The following is a 17958-nucleotide window of genomic DNA, read 5'->3' as shown; positions in this document are numbered from 1 at the left end:
CATCATCCCACATGCTTGGGAAATACTTCTTGAGGTGTTGACCATTGACGGCTACTGGGAACTTTTGCCCGTCTAACTCTTCCAACATGTATGCATTACCCTTCAAGGCCTGGACGACCTTGTACGGACCGTGCCAATTAGGAGACCACTTGCCATATGCCTTGTCCCTGGTTCCTAACGGCAACACAGCTTCCCATACTAGATCGCCAACTTGAAACTCCTTTGGTCTAACCTTTTTATTGTAGGCACGCGCTACCCTAGCTTTGTTCTCCTTAATCTTCTCCAATGACCAAAGCCTCAGTTCTGTTGCGTCCTCAATAGTGTCACTCATCAAAGCTGCGTATTCTTCCGCTGTCAGATCATTCTGAAACGTGACGCGTCTTGATCCAGCCGTAATTTCCCAAGGTAATACGGCTTCCTGTCCATAGACAAGCTGGTATGGCGAAGTTTTTATAGCTCCATGGCACGACATGCGGTAGGCCCACAATGCTTCGATAACTTCTCATGCCAATCCCTGGGGTTCTCGTCAATCTTTCTCTTGATCGGCTTGATTAAGCTCCGATTGGACGCCTCGGCTTGCCCATTAGCCCGAGCATAGTACGGAGATGATCGGATCGGTTTAATCCCCATGTCATCGCAGAATTTCCTGAATTCTTTAGAAACAAAGACCGAACCTCCATCGGTCGTGATAGTTTGGGGAATCCCGAACCTATGAATCACGTGTTCTTTCACAAACTTGATCACATCTTCTGATTTAACCTTCTTCATAGGGACGGCTTCCACCCACTTGGTGAAGTAATCTGTGATGGCCAAAATCCATTCATGTTTTTTACTCGAGGCCGGATGGATTTTGCCGATCATGTCCATGCCCCACCCTCGGAACGGCCAAGGTTTGATGATAGGGTTCATCGCTGATGCTGGTACCATCTGAATCTTCCCAAACATCTGGCATGCTTGGCACCCCTTGTAGTAATGAAGCAGTCTTCAAGCATGGTGGGCCAATAAAACCCAGAGCGCCTGATTAGCCACTTCATCTTGTGAGCCGATTGATGAGTTCCACGAGCACCTTCGTGCACCTCATGTAAGAGCCGATTAGACTCGGTTGGTCCCGAGCACTTGAGTAGTAACCCTTCCAACGTCCTGTAGAACATATCGTCTCCTATGAGGACATACTTCATGGCTTTGTATCTTATCCGTTTGGGTGCCCCCGAGCCGAATCTTTTAAGTAATTGAAGATTTCGGCTCTCCAATCATCCTGCTCCAGGAATTGTACCTGGACCTCCGACCCTTCGGGGTATCTATATAGCCTGACGCCATTTGTGCGAGATTGTTGGCCTCGGTATTTTGGGCTCTTGGGACCCAATTAAAGTTGATGTACCGAAACTGTGTCATCAACTCACGGCATTCCATCCAATATGGGAAAAGCAATTCACTTTCGCACTTGTATTCATCCGTGAGCTGGTTAATCACCAACTTAGAGTCTCCAAAAAGCTCTACTGCTTCTGCCCCGGCTTCTAATAGCAATTCCATCCCCTTACGTACTGCCTCATACTCTGCCACATTGTTAGTGCAAGGGGCAGATAATCTGATGGAGAAAGAGTACTCTGCCCCCCGAGGCGACACGAGCAGGATACCGATGCCACAACCCTCGTCGCAGGCCGATCCATCGAAGATCATAGCCCATGCACGTATGGATAGTGCTGCTATATTGGTACTGATTCGCTCAGCTATGAGATCGGCCAACGCCTGCCCTTTGACTGCTTTCGCAGGCTGGTACCGGAGATCGAATTCTGACAACGCAAACATCCACTTACCCAGTCGGCCTTTCAACACAGGGGCCGACAGCATGTGCTTGACGACATCCGACTTGCATATGACGAAGATCTCTGCCGTCAGAAGGATGTGATGCAGCTTGGTGCAGGTAAAGAACAGGCAGAGGCACAGTTTCTCGACCTCAGGAGACCTTGTCTCCGCGTCCAACATCCTTCTGCTGAGGTAGAAAACGACTCTCTCGACGCCCTCGTGGAGTTGCACCACCACCGAGGCGATGGATGTGTCAGCTACTGATAGGTAGATGTAGAACGGCTTATCTTGCCGGGGCGGAACTAGCACGGGCGGCGTCGTCGGATACCTTTTAATTTCATCGAACGCCTCGCCGCCGTTCCGCCCCCAGTGAAATTCGTCGTCAGACTTGGTCTTCACCAGCGCCATAAATGGCTCGATTCGTCCCGACAGATTGGAGACGAATCGTCGGACAAAATTGATCTTGCCAATTAGACGCTGGAGCTCCTTCTTCGTGGTGGGCGGCTGCATGGTGCGCACCGCCTCTTGACTCTTCAGGCCGATTTCGATTCCCCGTTCATGAACCAGAAAACCTAGGAACTGACCAGCCGTCACACCGAAGGCACACTTCTTCGGGTTCATTCTTAGTCCGAACTTCCGAGTTCGGTCTAGGACGCGCCGTAAATCATCCAAGTGTCCCTCCATGGAAACAGATTTGACTACGACGTCATCGATATAGATTTCCACCAACTTGCCGATCAAATCGTGAAATATATAGTTCATAGCTCGCTGGTACGTTGCACCAGCATTCTTCAATCCAAAGGTCATTACTACATATTCAAACAAGCCTACCGCCCCTGGTACTCTGAATGCGGTCTTGTGTATGTCTTCGGGAGCCATGAAGATTTGATTGTAGCCGGCGTTGCCATCCATGAAGCTCAACACCTTGTGGCCGGCAGCTGCATTGATCGGTGTCTCCGCCACAGGCATCGGATATTCGTCCTTGGGGGTGGCTCTGTTGAGATCTCTGAAATCGATGGCCACACGCCATCGGCCGTCCTTCTTCTCTACAGGCACGATACTGGAGATCCACTCAACATACCTGCATGGCCTGATGAACCCGGCGGCCAACATCTTCTCGATTTCTTTCTTGACCTCCTCCAGAATTTCGGCTCTCATCTGACGTGCTCGTTGCTGGAACGGCCGAAATCCCTTCTTAAGAGGGAGCCGATGTTCGATGATGCTTCGTCCAAACCGGGCATCTCTCGTATAGTCCCATGCGAAGCAATACGGGTATTCCTTCAGCAGAGCAATCATCTGGCTCCTAAGCTGTGGATCCAACTTTCTGCTGATAAAAGTTGGTCGTGGCTTGTCCCCATGGCCGATGTCGACTTCCTCCAGCTCATCGGCTGAAGTGAATCCATACCCCAGCTTTCCGTCCCCTGTGAGGTCGACGCCAAATACTGGGAGAGCGGGCGGCGCGGATAACACGGTCCGATCGCTAGAGTCGGCCTCCATCTTGATCATCACCAGGACTTGGTGGCAGTGTCGGAGCCGGTTGCGTGGGTCGGCTCCTTCTCCATTCTTGCTATGAGAGCAGCTGCCCCCATCACTACCCCTACCAGAGTGGTACCCAAGTTCTACCATGTTGATGCTGAATAAGTGTCCTGGTTGGCCCTGGGAGCGGGTTCTGTGGAAAGAGCCGATGAGTTCGGCTTCGAGGACTGCCTTGATTTCGTCGTTTTTCTTTTTTAACTCATCAGGCAGATCCTCGTACTTGACCGGAGTGTCTTCCGCCATCTCGGATGTAGATGGCGATGTCGTGGATGTCGTCGACGGTCCCACTGGGCGTGCCAGAATGTGTTGACGTCAGAAACCCCCTGGCGGGCAGAGACGGGCAACACGGTAGAGTCGGGAACAACTAGGGCTGCGGCTGGCCCCAGTCCCTCAGAGCGACGGCCCGCAAAGCCTCCTGGTCGCACGCGCCGATGCCAACCGCAAGGGCGTGCCACCCGACCTATACCTGGTCGGGAAGGTGTGGATGATGCCTCGCTTAGTTTCCTGCAGGGCACACACGTAAACGTTAAATACGAGCCTCGATCGGCTCTCAAGTTATCCCGTGAATCGGCTCAAAGAGCCGATCCACCCATGATTCGGACGGGGTGTCCGAATATATGGTGGTCCTGCTTGATCAAGGTAAAGCTAATGAGATCTACGACGATCCGGGGTTTTCACCGCATAATCGGATCATCCTACTCACGATTGGGCCTCGCGCTCGCGCACGGTGACCGTAAGCCGATCCTAGACAGGGCCTAAAAACCAACACGAGGTTGATCCCGGAACATCCTTTCTAGGGCCAGCAAACGCCACCCTACACGCCGCTGGATCCTCCAACCCTTTGTAAGGCCTAACTATTGCAGATATTAAACTAATCCTTGTAGAACAAGGAGCAATCGTAACGGATCAGATCTACTAAACTATGATCAAGCGGGGTGCCGCCCCTACACCTAAGGTAGGTGTAAGGCGGCTAGACATGCAAGGGTTGCACTACGAAAGCATGTAATATGAAGAACAATGCTAACCCTAACATGTCTAAGATAACTACGTTGCTCGCCATCAAAAAGGCTTCGGTACGAGCAACGCATGAACAACGTGGGCAGGCTTGTGCTGCCTAGATCGCAAGATGCGATCTAGGCAGCATGATGCTTACCGGTAGAAACCCTCGAGACGAAGGAGTTGGCGATGCGCCGAGATTTGTTTGTGGTTGAACGTTGGTTGTTGTTTATTCCATAAACCCTAGGTACATATTTATAGTCCAGCGGACTTTCTAATGTGGGCGTGCACTAAACCGTGCACGAGATAAACTCTAACTTCTAAATCAATACACAATCTACTATATTAAGATACACGGGCTAACTAGCCCAAACTTCTAGCACAAAGCCGCTTCAAAGATGCTCCACGTGTAGTCTTTCAAAGCCCATCTTCACTTACGGCCCACCTCCTGATTTGGCCAAAATCGGGTGATAACAGGTATATAAACATTTATCATAAACACAAAGATATATAATAACCACTTTATTATTGCCTCTTGGGCATATCTCCAACAAATACGGATCTGATAAACACACTTTTTAGTTTGAACGAATGTTTTCAACCGGCGCGCAACCAAGTTGTTATCCTTTTGGTTTTCTGGCTATTAACGTGGGAGATATTCAACAAATCTGTGGTTTCGCTGGATTGAACCTAATCATAATCTAAACTAACTGTGGATAAATGGCGAGCGTTTTAAGGAGATAGTTGGAGATGAGAGTGGGGTGTCATTTTCTGTAATTCATTCGATGTGTGACACCAGGCATACACAGCTTTCACTTTAATAGTAAAGATAAGTTGGGTCAACAAGATATAAAATCTAACATAAAAACACCAAAATAAGAAGAAGATAGAAAAATTAAAGAAGTAACAAACTAAGATTCTGGTACATGGATATCCCATGAAGAGCCAAATCTCTAAGCATGTTCCAATCTCGAGTATTTATTTATCACCTCCATCTATATTAACTTTGATCATCCTCTGACCCTCTTAGTATTTTCCATATTTTTAAAATATCACTATTAACTGATGCTTCTGAAGGTCTTCTTTAGATATACCCAAACCATCTTAGTTGGTCTTCAGCTAGCTCCCCGTCGATCAATGTCATCCTACACTATCATGCATTATCTTGGTCCGTAAGTAAGTCTTTTTCTTATATAGCTACACATTTATCGTGGAATGCACGTCTATGCAACATTCAACTTTTGGATGTGTTGTCTTTCATGGACCAACATTCTTCTCCATGTAGCATTGTAGGTTTAATTATGGCCCTACACTAGCATATAATTCATTGTCACTGATGAGTGCTTAATAACCCCCGCTCCAACGAGCTAGTCGTCTGTCACGACGATCTTGTCAGAAATGATTTCGAGTCATTGGCAAACGGCTGCTTTTTTTGTTCTAACATTATGTAGTGACATGCATTAAAAGGCGTCTATCAGGAACTGGGCCGGTGGGGCCACAAGTTTGGACACGCTAGACGAGTCATTTCTGGTGAACTATTGTTGCTTGCATGTTAGTAAAATTGTTGAAACCCCAAAGACTAAGTTTTTTCCATGGTTGTCCACTAGCTACTGAAGAGGCTGGAACTCCGGAACATCAATCCGGCTGCTAGCATTCCACCACGACAACCCTGCTAGCAGTGCAGCCACAACCACACTACTTCTCAGTATCCTCGGTTGGTGAGGAAGCACAATGCACATAAAAAATAGACTATTAATCAATGAGATACATACAAATGACTAACAAGTACTGAACTTACATTTCATAATCAGAACAAATGACAAATCATCAAATTTAAACTATATTTAATTACAAAGTTCAAGAATTGCAAATTGTGCATCCTTCTTTAGTGCGCTCATCCTTCCTGGGCATGTGGTTAAAGCAGAGCTTCTTCATAAGCTTGGTTTAGTTTACTTAGATCTGCTCCAAGCATCGTATCTCCGGTTCACCTATGAACTACAAGTATATCTCGAGCTACACCTTCTTTGAGCTATGGCTATCTCTAAAAATAGCGTGGTATTATGAAGAATCATGTTTGTGATGTGTGCCACAGCTGGAATAATCAGCAGAACCTCCCCAGGGCATGAAATTTTCACCTAATTCTTGTATAAAACACGCAACAGTATGATTCGTAGGATTAGGATCAATATGATCATCTCGTATATGGTGCCCCTCTTGATCATGCAAATTAAATTGTTGCAAAGAGAGGGAGGTAATTTATTAGGCTCCAACAATAGAGTGAAGCGAGGAAAAATGAAACTAATATCACATGAAATATACACACGGCCACTCACAATGTCTAGACACTTTTAGCCGATACGAAGACCACTATATCGAAGGAACACACTGTTTAGAACGAAATTGCAACTTGCGATTATTATACGGACCAAGATTGGGCCAACAAACACATCCAAAAATCCGCAAAAATAGTTATATTTATATCCAAAGAGAAGATTAATAGGAGTTTGAGAGTGTATAACCTTCTTGGGAACATGATTAGTCAAATAAACTGTAGTAAGAAAGGCTTCATATCAATATCTGGGTGGCATAGATGCATAGGTAAGAAGAGTCAAACCAACCTCATACGTCTATGCTTACGCTCAATGGACCATTTTGTTGATGCACATGAGAACAAGAAACAAGGTGGGAAATACCTACTTGTTGAAAAGGGAATTAAGTTTATGATACTCATCCCCTCCCCCTCTGTTTGCATATCAATATTTTTTCTATCAAAGAGTCACTGAACGTGATGCTGAAAATCATGAAACTTCTAAAATACATCAGATTTATTTTTGAACATATATATCCAAGTGAACTTGCTCTAATCATCAATCAAACAAACATAATATTTCCATCTCCCAGTAGAAGTCTAAGAAGGACTCCAACCATCATAAAATATAAGTTCAAGAGGAAAAGTATACACACTAGATGACTAAGGATATGGAAGGTATTGGATCTTGGCATTTTGGCAAGCATCACAAACAGACTCTTTATTTGACTCACTAACATAAATATTATTGTCTTGAAGAACTTGATGAACCACATCCGAAGATGAATGTCCTAGGCGCCTAGGCAAATGCGGGAAAGTGGACTTGATGACACCATGATTTTGCTGTCCAGACGATGAAGAAGATGACAATAGCTAGGGATAAAGACGGCTCACGTACATGTCTACCTTGTGGAAGAACCTTCCTCCTGTGTTGGTCCTTGATAAAACGAACTAGGCCAATATTACAAAGGCGTGATTATCTTTTTCAAGATGACTAGTGGATAAAAGAATCCTTTTGGCATTAATTAGGAGCATGCAAGATATTTTTAAGATGCAAATCATGATTAGGGGTACGAAGTAACGAGTGACCAACATAACGTATATCCATACTTGCACCATTAACTGTGTGTATTTGGCTATTTGCTCGTCCTCATTGTAGCAATCCCGTAGTTTTGCAAGTTCACCCATGATGTGATCAGTTGCTCTGCAGTTAGTATAGCAATTTGTATCAAGTCCATAGGATCCAATGTACGCTCTCGACGACCTTTCAGGACAGAGACTTGCCCATAGTCGCCATCTCGTCGGCCAAACTTTTGATTTGACAAAAAATATACTACATTGATCTTGTTTTACTTTCAAGTTTGATTCATCTTAGTGCGGAGATGCATAATCCGTGCCTTAGACTGCGAAAAAAACATCACTCCAGATGTCTGCTAAACTTGTTAACCGAAAAATTGATGATCCTACGAGATGCACTTTCCATGGTTAGGGTTAGGGACTGAAACCTCTATCGCATCCTTATCCTTGGTCTTCAGTTGCTTGTCTGGTGCAGCTACCAAACCATCGAGGTAGCCATAGAGATGGGCACCACAAACATCGGGGACAATCTGAGCTCGCCAAAGAAGGAAATTGTCTCCATTTAGTTTCTCGGAGTTGCTGGCGCTAAGGGAGCCAACGGTCAAAGTCGACGAAGAAGACGAGCCAAATGGCATGGCAGCGGTGTTAGCGATGCTCTGAAACCATGTAAGAATATTATGGGAAGCGTACCCTAATTGTGAGTTGCCATGGTGCTTTATATTGATACGGACATACAAGAGTTTGAGGACATCATGCTACACATGTTGTAACAGAGTCGTATATGCTACGTATGGTAATATACCTATAGACATATGTACAACTAGAGTACAATAACATTCAACAATCCCAACGATAAAACCACTCGCACAACTTTACATGAGCGCAAACAGAAATCCCAAGAATATATGTATGGTATCATTTGTGTGATGTATTGTTCAGGCAAAGACATGAAAGAACTATCATCCAGTAGCCACACTTATACAACATCTTAATTCTTATCCATACATCTGACAAATAGTCAATCTGTTAGTATTTCGAAAAAGGTTCATGAATGCAGTTCACAACTTGCTTAATGGTTCTTCTGAAAATACCAAGATGAGGATAATGTGTTATCATCACAGGTACTCGGCCGATTGTTCACTTTAAACTGGTTCTTGGAAGTTAAATACGCACAAAACCTCAACCAAGACTAACATATTTTATAAGGGACCTAGCATGGATTTCCATTCTACTGTATGCGGCTAACTTTTTCATATTACTACTGATGTACACGCCTTTTCTGTTTGAAGTACAAGATGTGGAAAGTTAATGCAATCATCTCTTCATTTGTCAAAGAAATGTATCTTCCATTGCTGGACTGTACGGATCTGCCATCTTCTTTGCAAGTTCGTACGTTAATCCTTTCTTGTCGTCCATAGCATCAATGTAAACCACCGAGCCTTCACATATTTCTCCCTTGACAATCATATTGGAGAGAATTGTCATTACATTTTTCTGGACCCACCTCCTTATGGGTCTTGCACCGTACATCTGCATGAAACCAAATATGGTTATAAAAATAGTGAGAATGCAATATGGTGATTTTGACAAGATAGTTGTACTTACAGGGTTGTACGACTCCAATAAGATGACGTCCAACACGTCCTCACTTGCAGATAAAGAAATGCCCTTGCCAGCTAATACGGCAACAATGTTCTTCATTTGTATTCTCACAACCTCTCTCAGTTGGTCACGTGAAAGTGGATCAAATATTACTATCTCACTCAGTCTGTTGAGAAGCTCGGGTCTGAAGTGTTTCTGGACCTGCACAAATAAAGATACATATATATGAGAAACATGTGGTAGGCGACTTTGCAGCCTTTTCGTGTAACTTTGAGATTCACAAACCTCTTTCATGAGAAGGTCTCGTGAATTGTTTGTATTTGTCCCATCCATGCTTGCTGCTAGGATTTCAGATCCTACATTTGATGTCATAATGATGATAGTATTTTTGAAATCAACAGTCCGACCTTTGCCATCAGTCAACACACCATCCTCAAGGAGTTGAAGAAAAATATTCGACACCAATGGATCCGCCTTCTCTACTTCATCGAAAAGGATGACACTGTATGGACGCCTCCTGACTTTCTCGGTTAGTTGTCCGTCATCGTCATACCCAATATAGCTGTCGTATATGATAAAACCAAGCATTAAGATCAGTCGAACTAGTTAAAAAGTAGCACAAATTATATCGTGCAGAAATAGGAATCATATATCATGTACAAACCTTGGAGGTGCTCCAACAAGGCGCAAGGCGCATCCCTTGTGGACATATTCAGACATGTCGAACCGAAGCAACATCTTCTCACTATCAAATAGTTGCTCAGCAAGGGCTTTTGCAAGCTCGGTCTTTCCAACACCAGTGGAGCCTAAAAAGAGGAATGAGCCTATGGGTTGGCCAGGGTGATCAAGACCGGTTCTAGAGCGTAGCACCGTCTGTGCAACCAAGTTGACCGCCTCATCTTGGCCAATAACTCGTTCATGCAATCTGTCCGCTAAGTGTATTAGCTTATCTTTCTCCTTTTGATCAAGTGTGGTGATAGGAATTCCAGTCCATCGGCTTACAACCTACATTTTACAATTATAGAGCATGCATGCCATACACGTGACATTGATCAAAACAATTGAAGCAAATATCTATGGGAAGACAATTCTTACGTGTGCAACATGATCGGGACCAACAATAGGCCCCTTCATTGTATTTGCAGAGCAGTTTTGGGCGTTGTCCATTTCTTGTTTGTCATTCTGCATTTTCTTTCTGGCTGCGGTGGTGCACGCGGCATCAAGGAGATCAATTGCTTTGTCTGGAAATTGACGACCTACAGTATAAACAGCAACAAAAGCCTATGAATATTGAAACATGGCAGTGCAGGTGATTCGATCTGTCAATCACCATGCAGTCTATACTTTGGATAATGTGATGGTTATCGCCCTTGAAGCACAAAAAACATAGAACTAAAGTATACCATAGCAGTTGATCGGTCTGATAAGCCAAAGATGAAGTTAACAAGGATGGGTGCACACTATATATACCATAACCAAGGATGGGTGCACACTATATATATGTAGCATGGGATTTTCGCCATAACCAATTAAGAGAATACCATCAAATATGCATGAGAAATTAAAATAGAAATCTCTGATGTTGGTACCTGTGATATAGCGGGCAGCGAGACGTGCGGCAGCAACAAGAGCGGCATCTTGGATGTCCACGCCATGGTGGTCCTGGTAGCGCTGCTTGAGACCCCTTAGGATGTCAATGGTGGCCTCCGTGGTGGGTTCGTTGACGTGCACTTTCTGGAACCGGCGCTCGAGAGCGGGGTCCTTCTCGATGTATGTGCGGTACTCGTCGAAAGTGGTGGCGCCGATACAACGGATGCGGCCGCGGGCCAGCGCCGGCTTGATAAGGTTGGCAGCGCTGGTGCACTTGGTGATGCCCTCGCCGGCGCCGCAGAGCATGTGCATCTCGTCGAAGAAGAGGATGGTGTTGCCGTCCGAGGCTTCCGCCTGGGCGATAACGCTCTTGATGCGCTCCTCGAACATGCCCCGCAGCACGGTCCCGGCCGTCATGGCACCGAGGTCGACCTCCACGAGACGCGCGCCGGCGAGCGCCGGTGGGACGTCACCGGCGGCAATGCGCTGCGCTAGGCCCTCGACTATGGCGGTCTTGCCAACCCCGGCCTCGCCGACGAGCGCCGCGTTGTTCTTGGTCCTGTGGCAAAGGATGTCGATGATGCTGTCCATCTCATCGTCGCGGCCGACGACCAGATCGCGGGCCACATCGGCGGTCATGTCTCGGCCGTAGGAGCTGACGGATGTCTTCGACTGGAAGAAGCTCCACGCAACCCTGGCTAGAGCAAGAGCGGCTGCGCAGCCTATGGCAGAAGCTGCTCCTTCAACCATGGCCGCGCGTACACGCTCACCATGACCACGTTGGCGTGGATCACGCTGCCCGCGTGCGGGTACATCATCGGGTCGCAACATCTTTTCTTCTTTGGTGAAGACGGTAGCAGAATCATTGGGACAAGCTTAAACAATCACGCGTACCCTCCCATGTATTTTATACATCCAACAGGTCTCCACAATCCGACTCGGTCAACGTCCACCTGCCCACATAATTGTGTTACAGTGTTCGTGACGAACACGAGTTACAACTCGGACTCGCTCCTTCTTCTAGGGGAACTCGGACGATCGGATTAGGGCATCCCAGTACCACTCGCACAAGGGGAGCGACCGTTTAGGACCGCGAGGCTGAAAAATACGTCTGCCCGACGCACAGTGACCGATATATCCGTGAAGACGCAGGCGCTGAGCAGTTCCGCCGTGTGATCGCCCGCGTCTAGGGGCAGGCGTTTCATCACGCCCGGTCTGGCAGCGATTCTGGCTCAATGCAGTTTCTTTGGTGCGCTGGTATTAGCGACGAGGTGTTGCTTCGACAGTCCGCCTTAATGGCGATGCCTCACCTGCCGAGCGGCCGCCGCCGCTCACGACTGCCAACGAGTAATGGTGATGCCACGCTTTCCGAGCCCTCGGCTGCCTCTAGCGTATATAAAGAGGGACACTCCCTTGGCTGTCTCATCTCATCTCCTCCCATACAAATTCTAGCCGCCGCACAACCTCTACCGTAGCGCCGCCTCGCGCATGTCCTCCGCCTTTGCCATGAGAAGCGTCGGACGCGGCCAGGTTATTGCGTCTCAACCTTCAAATCCACCTCCCCCGGCCGAGAGATCCGACGAGGAGAACGACCATAGCGTGGACAACGTCATTGAAGAGGCCATGGACGTGAATTTCATGGCTGATGCGAAGCAGGAAGCAGAGGAGGAGCGGGCGACGTTCGACGCGGAGCAGGAACATTGTAGGGAGGCGGTAACCGCAGAGGACGCCTTCGGCGTCTCCTCCGACTTCAAGTGGGACTATGACGGGCCTAACCCGGAGGAAAAGACAGCAGAGCAGGGGGCTTTAGTCGAGCCCTTCGAGATGCTCAAGAAGGCCGAGGATGCCGCCAACGAGGCGCTGCAGCAACGACTGGTAGAGGACGTGGCAGCCCACCAAGCTCTGGCGACCGCACGGCGGATGGAGCGGCGGGCGGCGGAGAAGCTGAGGAGGAGGGAGGGAGGCAACGACGATGCCGGGCGGTCAACCGCCCCGAGGAGCGGCAAGTAGTCTAGGGACTTGCTCTTCCTTCTTATTTTCCGTATGTACATTTTTTGGATTTGAGCTATGAAAAAAATGTTGGAAAAACAATATGGGTCGTCCCACTAAGAGCACACCCAGACGCAAACAGACGCGCGGTTAAAAATAACCACTTTCGTCTTTCCGAAGGTTCGACGCAAATGGACGCGCGTCATCATGTTGAATATCCAAAACACTTAAAAATGCCTTATGTTAAAGATATATGCGTGTGAGATACATGTCACGTGGGAGCCATATGTCCCCTAGAAAAAGAGGCTCACGGCTGATGCAAGGATACAACACACAGCTAATCCCAAGATTTACCATCACACATCTATCTATCTTCTATCTATCTATCTATCTATCTATCTATCTATATATCTATCTATCTATCTATCTATACTAAAAATAAAATAAGGGTATTAGATTAATTCACATATGCTTAGGAAACATAAACCGATGATTATATTTTTAACGTTTGAGATTAAAAGTTAAAAAACGTTACATACTACAATAATATGCATGTACAAAACTAAACTTGTGGCACGTCTGAGAACTTCTTTTGCGTGCCAAATAAGTGTAAGGAACGAGTCCTTAAAAAAATGAAAGAGTCCCTTACCGTATACGGGTGCATCTATCATGTTTATGGAAGCCATCTTTAATGGATGGTGTTGTCCCCCGGGATCAAATCTACCGATCCCCGGGTCAGCAGCCGTAGGATGTGGACGATCCAACCGCCCAGCTTGGTCCCAGCTCGTGTCCCACCCAGTCAATGGTCCCACGCGGACATTTTTAAAAGAGGCCCATATGGGGAGCTGACCGTGTCATCCTCGTTGGACTCCCACTGCCCACGCCGGCAGCACCACTACCGATGGTCAGTCCGCTCGCGCCGGCAGCGCCACTGTCGATGGTCCGCCGGAAAATCCCGAAGTGGAGTCACCGGAGAACTCCAAAGTGCAGTCACCGGAGAAAACCTCCGTGGCGTCGCTGATGCAACTTCCCTGCTCGTGTTCCAGAACCCTCCTCCGTGCACGCCAGCGTCGTTACTTCGTCGGCCACGACCCTCGCCGGAGAACCCTGCACGGCATCGGCGATACATCAGCTGGTAGCAGCCCCGACATGCCTTGGTAGCAACGCATGTGGCCATCAGCAGCAACGCGGCCAGCCCCATGTAGCAACGCGGTCGCCCCTTGAAGAAACGCCGGCAGCAGTGCGGTCCCTGGCTGGCAGCATCGCCACGCCTCCTTTGCAGCAACTTCGGCGCCATCGACTGCTTGCAGCAGCGCCGCTCCGGCGAGCAGCACCGTCGGCCCGAGCTTGCATCAATGCCGACACTGTCAAGGCTAGCTTGTAGCAGCGCCGCCCCTGGCTAGCAGCACCGCCACCCCTCATTTGCAGCAACGGCGGCGCCATCGACGTCGGTTTGGAGCAGCGGCGCTCAGGGTGGTAGCAGCGCCGCCCCTAGTTTGGAGCAACACCGGGGGTTTGCAAAATGCCCTCGTCCTCCCCGCGCACCAAAGCTACTGCCTGGCAGCAGCCCGGCCGCTCGATGCGCCGCCGGCCCCGATGCATCCCGCCGGCGGCCATAAATAGTCGCCACCGCCACCGCCATCGCAGCCCCTAACCCTAACCCCCGCTTTCCTCTCTCCCCCGCGCCCCCAGACCTAACCCTAACTGACAGTGACCGGCTGGCCTCCGCCCGATTCCGGCGCCGGCGAGGCTCCCCGGCCGTCGCCGACCACGCCCTCGTGCTCGCGGTGAGCTCCGCTCCCTCCTGGTCCCCTCAGCTCGCCTCCTCTCCCTCTGTATCGCCACCGCCACGGGCTACTGCCCCCGTCCGCCGCCGCACCTCGCCGGAGGCTGTGCTCCGGTGACCAATCGAGGGCGGCGCCGCCACCATTCGGCTCGCCATGTCGCCCCACGCCTTTTGCCCCTAACCGCGCGTCCGATTTCGGCCCGAATCGGCCGATTGCAGCTCAACCCGAGCTCGGAGAGAGCAATGGTGCTGCTGACGTCAGCATGACGTCATTAATATTTTTTCTATTTTTTGTAATTATTTTCAGTAATTGATAAATAATTCATATTAATTCAGAAAAATATAAAATTATATATCAAAATGATCCGAAAAATAAATCCTATCTGTTTATCCATGTTTCATTCAAGTTTGAACCAATTAAATGTGAGCCTTAGTAGGAACCTTAAATCGACCCCCCTTATGTCGGGATCGATGCTGAACCCCTCTAATTTCCGTCGATGCACCTAGGGTTTACCCGAACCCCTCTAATATGACATGTCATCATATCGTATGTGCATTGCATTGTACCTTGTCTTGATTTTGCTCTTCCTTTCCGGTATTTGGTTCTTCTCGATAGGGACCGGACGCGAATCTGAGATCAACGCCACCGAAGAGCAGCACCAGAACAACGAGGGACAAGGCAAGCCCTAACCTGGTTCATATATGGTTTCAAAATGCTTTACTTCTGGTTCTTACATATTGCATCCGCTTCAAATATGTTTTATCGGCAGTTGTAGATATCCTATGTATGCATATTCCATCCTCGTAGCCCAAAGTTCCTAATCCACCGCTCCCAGCAAAACTAGGTCTGAGCTTGTTCGCATCGCTAGAGCCGTATATGTGATATGCTTAGCTATTGAAGTCTGATCCATCCGGTTGATGAATCAGAGCTGCGAAAGAACCTAGTTGGACAGGATGACGTGGTAAGATCAGTGGTGATGTTAATAAACATGCTAAAGGCTTGGATGGACCGCCACATGGGGGTGTGGTGATTTGACTCGTTCTCGCCGATACTAGGACCTGAGGTTCTCACCTTCGGAACAAAGACTGAGTGTACAACCACTTGGGGCCCATGGGAACCCTTTGGCCCGAACTTGCCTAGCTTACCCATGAGTCAATTAGATTGCGAGTTCCATTTGCCATACGCATGGGGAGAAGATGGAAAAGGTTTTCAAAGTGCATCATACAGGGCATGGCTGGGGTGAAGGATGCTGGAGGCATTGAACTGGATCCCCTACGCACAATGACCGGGACCGCCTCGAAGAATGGCTACCTACGATGACAGAGTTCCCCAGTTAGATTGACTCATGGAATAGGCGAAGTAAGGGAAAGGTTTTGGTCGACCACCCTCTGCCGGCACGCCAAGGAAGCGTGTACATGACGGCGCTAAGAGTCGGTCGACGCGTGTGGGTAAAGTTGTACACCCCTGCAGGGTAAATATTTTCGAAAAGCCGTGTCCCCGGTTAAGGACGACTTGGGAAAGAATGTGATGATCATAGACAACTTGAACTTGATCGTAAAACTTGATATCTATGTGTGAATAAGGATCCCTTATCAGGGTGTCAGGGGGTGATCCTAGGTAACAGGTTCAGGTGATGATGAAGATTCGGTGGACTCAACATGATGATAATAGAGCTAGAGTTGATATCACTCTCTTATCCCCTTTTGAAAATGGTCTGAATAGACGAGCTTCTGATCCTTCCTGTTTACAAAGGAAAACTGGCTTTCCGCAAAATAAGCTCCACATAAAGCCCCGCATACCCTCTTTGCTAACAGATTGTACTAAGTCTTGCTGAGTCCCTGTACTCATCCTTGCATGCTTTGTTTCAGACGAAGTCCTTCCAACTGATGGTGGTTTCTACCTCGACGTCGACGAGTAGTTCGGAGTTCCTCAGGCGGCAGCCTGAGACTTATGAGTTAGGACGTCGCCTTATGTTATGGCCTCTTAGGCCCTTTGCAGTCTTGTTATCTAGATAACATAATTTGCTTTCCGTTGCTTGTTGAATTGTGGTCAGTGACCTCTACGTGTAATAAATTTGGATCTTAACTCTGCTAAGAGTTCTAATATATTTGTTTTCAGTCGTAGAGTCACTGTTGTGTTACCGATTCCGACCCTGTAGGTCCTAGAGATCTAGGTTAGGCTTATGCCAGATGTGATATCTGGGTTTGTCTAGCCCCGACATCCGGGGTCGCCACAGGTTTTTCGTATCAGAGCAAGACTGCCTATAGGAAACCTTTTCGACTGGTCGATGTTGAGTCTAGTACTTGTGAAAACTATTTGAAACCTAAAAGTATTTACAAAAATCTGAATAGGACTCTTTTTACTCCTTATCTGATGTTACACTAATGCTGAGTCATCTTACCTTGTTTGATTTAAAAAGGGTTTACCTCTACCCTGTTATTTCCAAACATCTAGGATCTACGGGTTTGGGTTGTTTTCTCTATAAGTACTCCGTACTTGGTTGCTTAACTCAGTGTTCCTAAAGTTACATCAGTTGATCTGAATCTTGTTCCTTCCATTCAGTCAATGTTATCATTCCGTTGAATCCTTTCCAAGGAATCTGTTTCTCATGATCTTTTTTACTTTGTGGGTTCCACCTAATTTTGTTCTAGGCTTCAAGGTTTCTTCTTACCTTGGATGGCTCCTTTCCTTTTAAATTTTGTTGATCGAATAATACTTCTGAAGCTAGGTATGGCTTCTTGAAAGTTACCTTGTGATTACTACCTCGCAGTGTCCTCCATGTCACTCAGATAGTAGTTACCCCTTTATTTGTGTTTTCCCCTTGGACTTGAACCGAAGGTCCCGGATTGTGTTGGGTTCTCTTAGTGTGAATCTAAGTACATGATGCTGGCCTTTAACCCAATATCCATTCCGTTGATCCTTCCTCTGGTTGTTCTCGTCTGACCCATGTCTCTGCTGATGAGGCTAAAGAGGATCCAAGCGTCCTAATGGGTACGCTCTATATAAATTCAATCCTAGCTACAGTTCTGTTTGATTCTGGAGCATCGCATACATTCATATCTCAAGAGTTTGCAAGAAAGCATGATATACCCTTCGAGACAATGCCCTCCCCTCTAGAGATTACAACTCCTGGGTCTCGTTGGCAAACCATCTCGATTACCTGTGAGGTTATAATCAGTATAGGGCATTTGTTGTTCCCCACCTCTCTCATTGCCCTCAAGTCAACTGACATTGATGTCATTTTGGGCATGGATTGGCTAGTAAAGCGTA

The 17958-nt window shown here is 47.5% G+C and overlaps 1 protein-coding gene across 1 annotated transcript; it reads right to left on the bottom strand.

Annotated features, from left to right (window-relative positions):
- Positions 1–9049: 9049 nt before the first annotated feature.
- LOC124672439 (chaperone protein ClpB1-like) lies at positions 9050–11662 on the bottom strand. Its single transcript, XM_047208662.1, has 6 exons — positions 10912–11662; positions 10418–10578; positions 9987–10327; positions 9608–9884; positions 9326–9523; positions 9050–9250 (listed from the first exon to the last, which is right to left on the bottom strand). Exons 1-6 carry the CDS (start codon positions 11660–11662, stop codon positions 9050–9052), a joined length of 1929 nt encoding a protein of 642 aa, XP_047064618.1.
- Positions 11663–17958: the final 6296 nt, after the last annotated feature.

Source organism: Lolium rigidum, chromosome 7 (assembly GCF_022539505.1).
Source record: "Lolium rigidum isolate FL_2022 chromosome 7, APGP_CSIRO_Lrig_0.1, whole genome shotgun sequence".
In the NCBI taxonomy this organism is placed as follows: domain Eukaryota; kingdom Viridiplantae; phylum Streptophyta; class Magnoliopsida; order Poales; family Poaceae; genus Lolium; species Lolium rigidum.
This window is presented reverse-complemented; position numbering and strand designations above follow the sequence as displayed.

What these genes read in the sequence shown, in the direction of transcription:
- LOC124672439 (XM_047208662.1), bottom strand. Translation starts at nt 11,662, where the DNA reads ATGGTTGAAGGAGCAGCTTCTGCCATAGGCTGCGCAGCCGCTCTTGCT. An exon ending in GTCCCGATCATGTTGCACAC is followed by an intron (nt 10,328 to 10,417) that starts GTAAGAATTGTC and finishes TGTAAAATGTAG; the next exon opens with GTTGTAAGCCGATGGACTGG. An exon ending in GAGACCTTCTCATGAAAGAG is followed by an intron (nt 9,524 to 9,607) that starts GTTTGTGAATCT and finishes TTATTTGTGCAG; the next exon opens with GTCCAGAAACACTTCAGACC.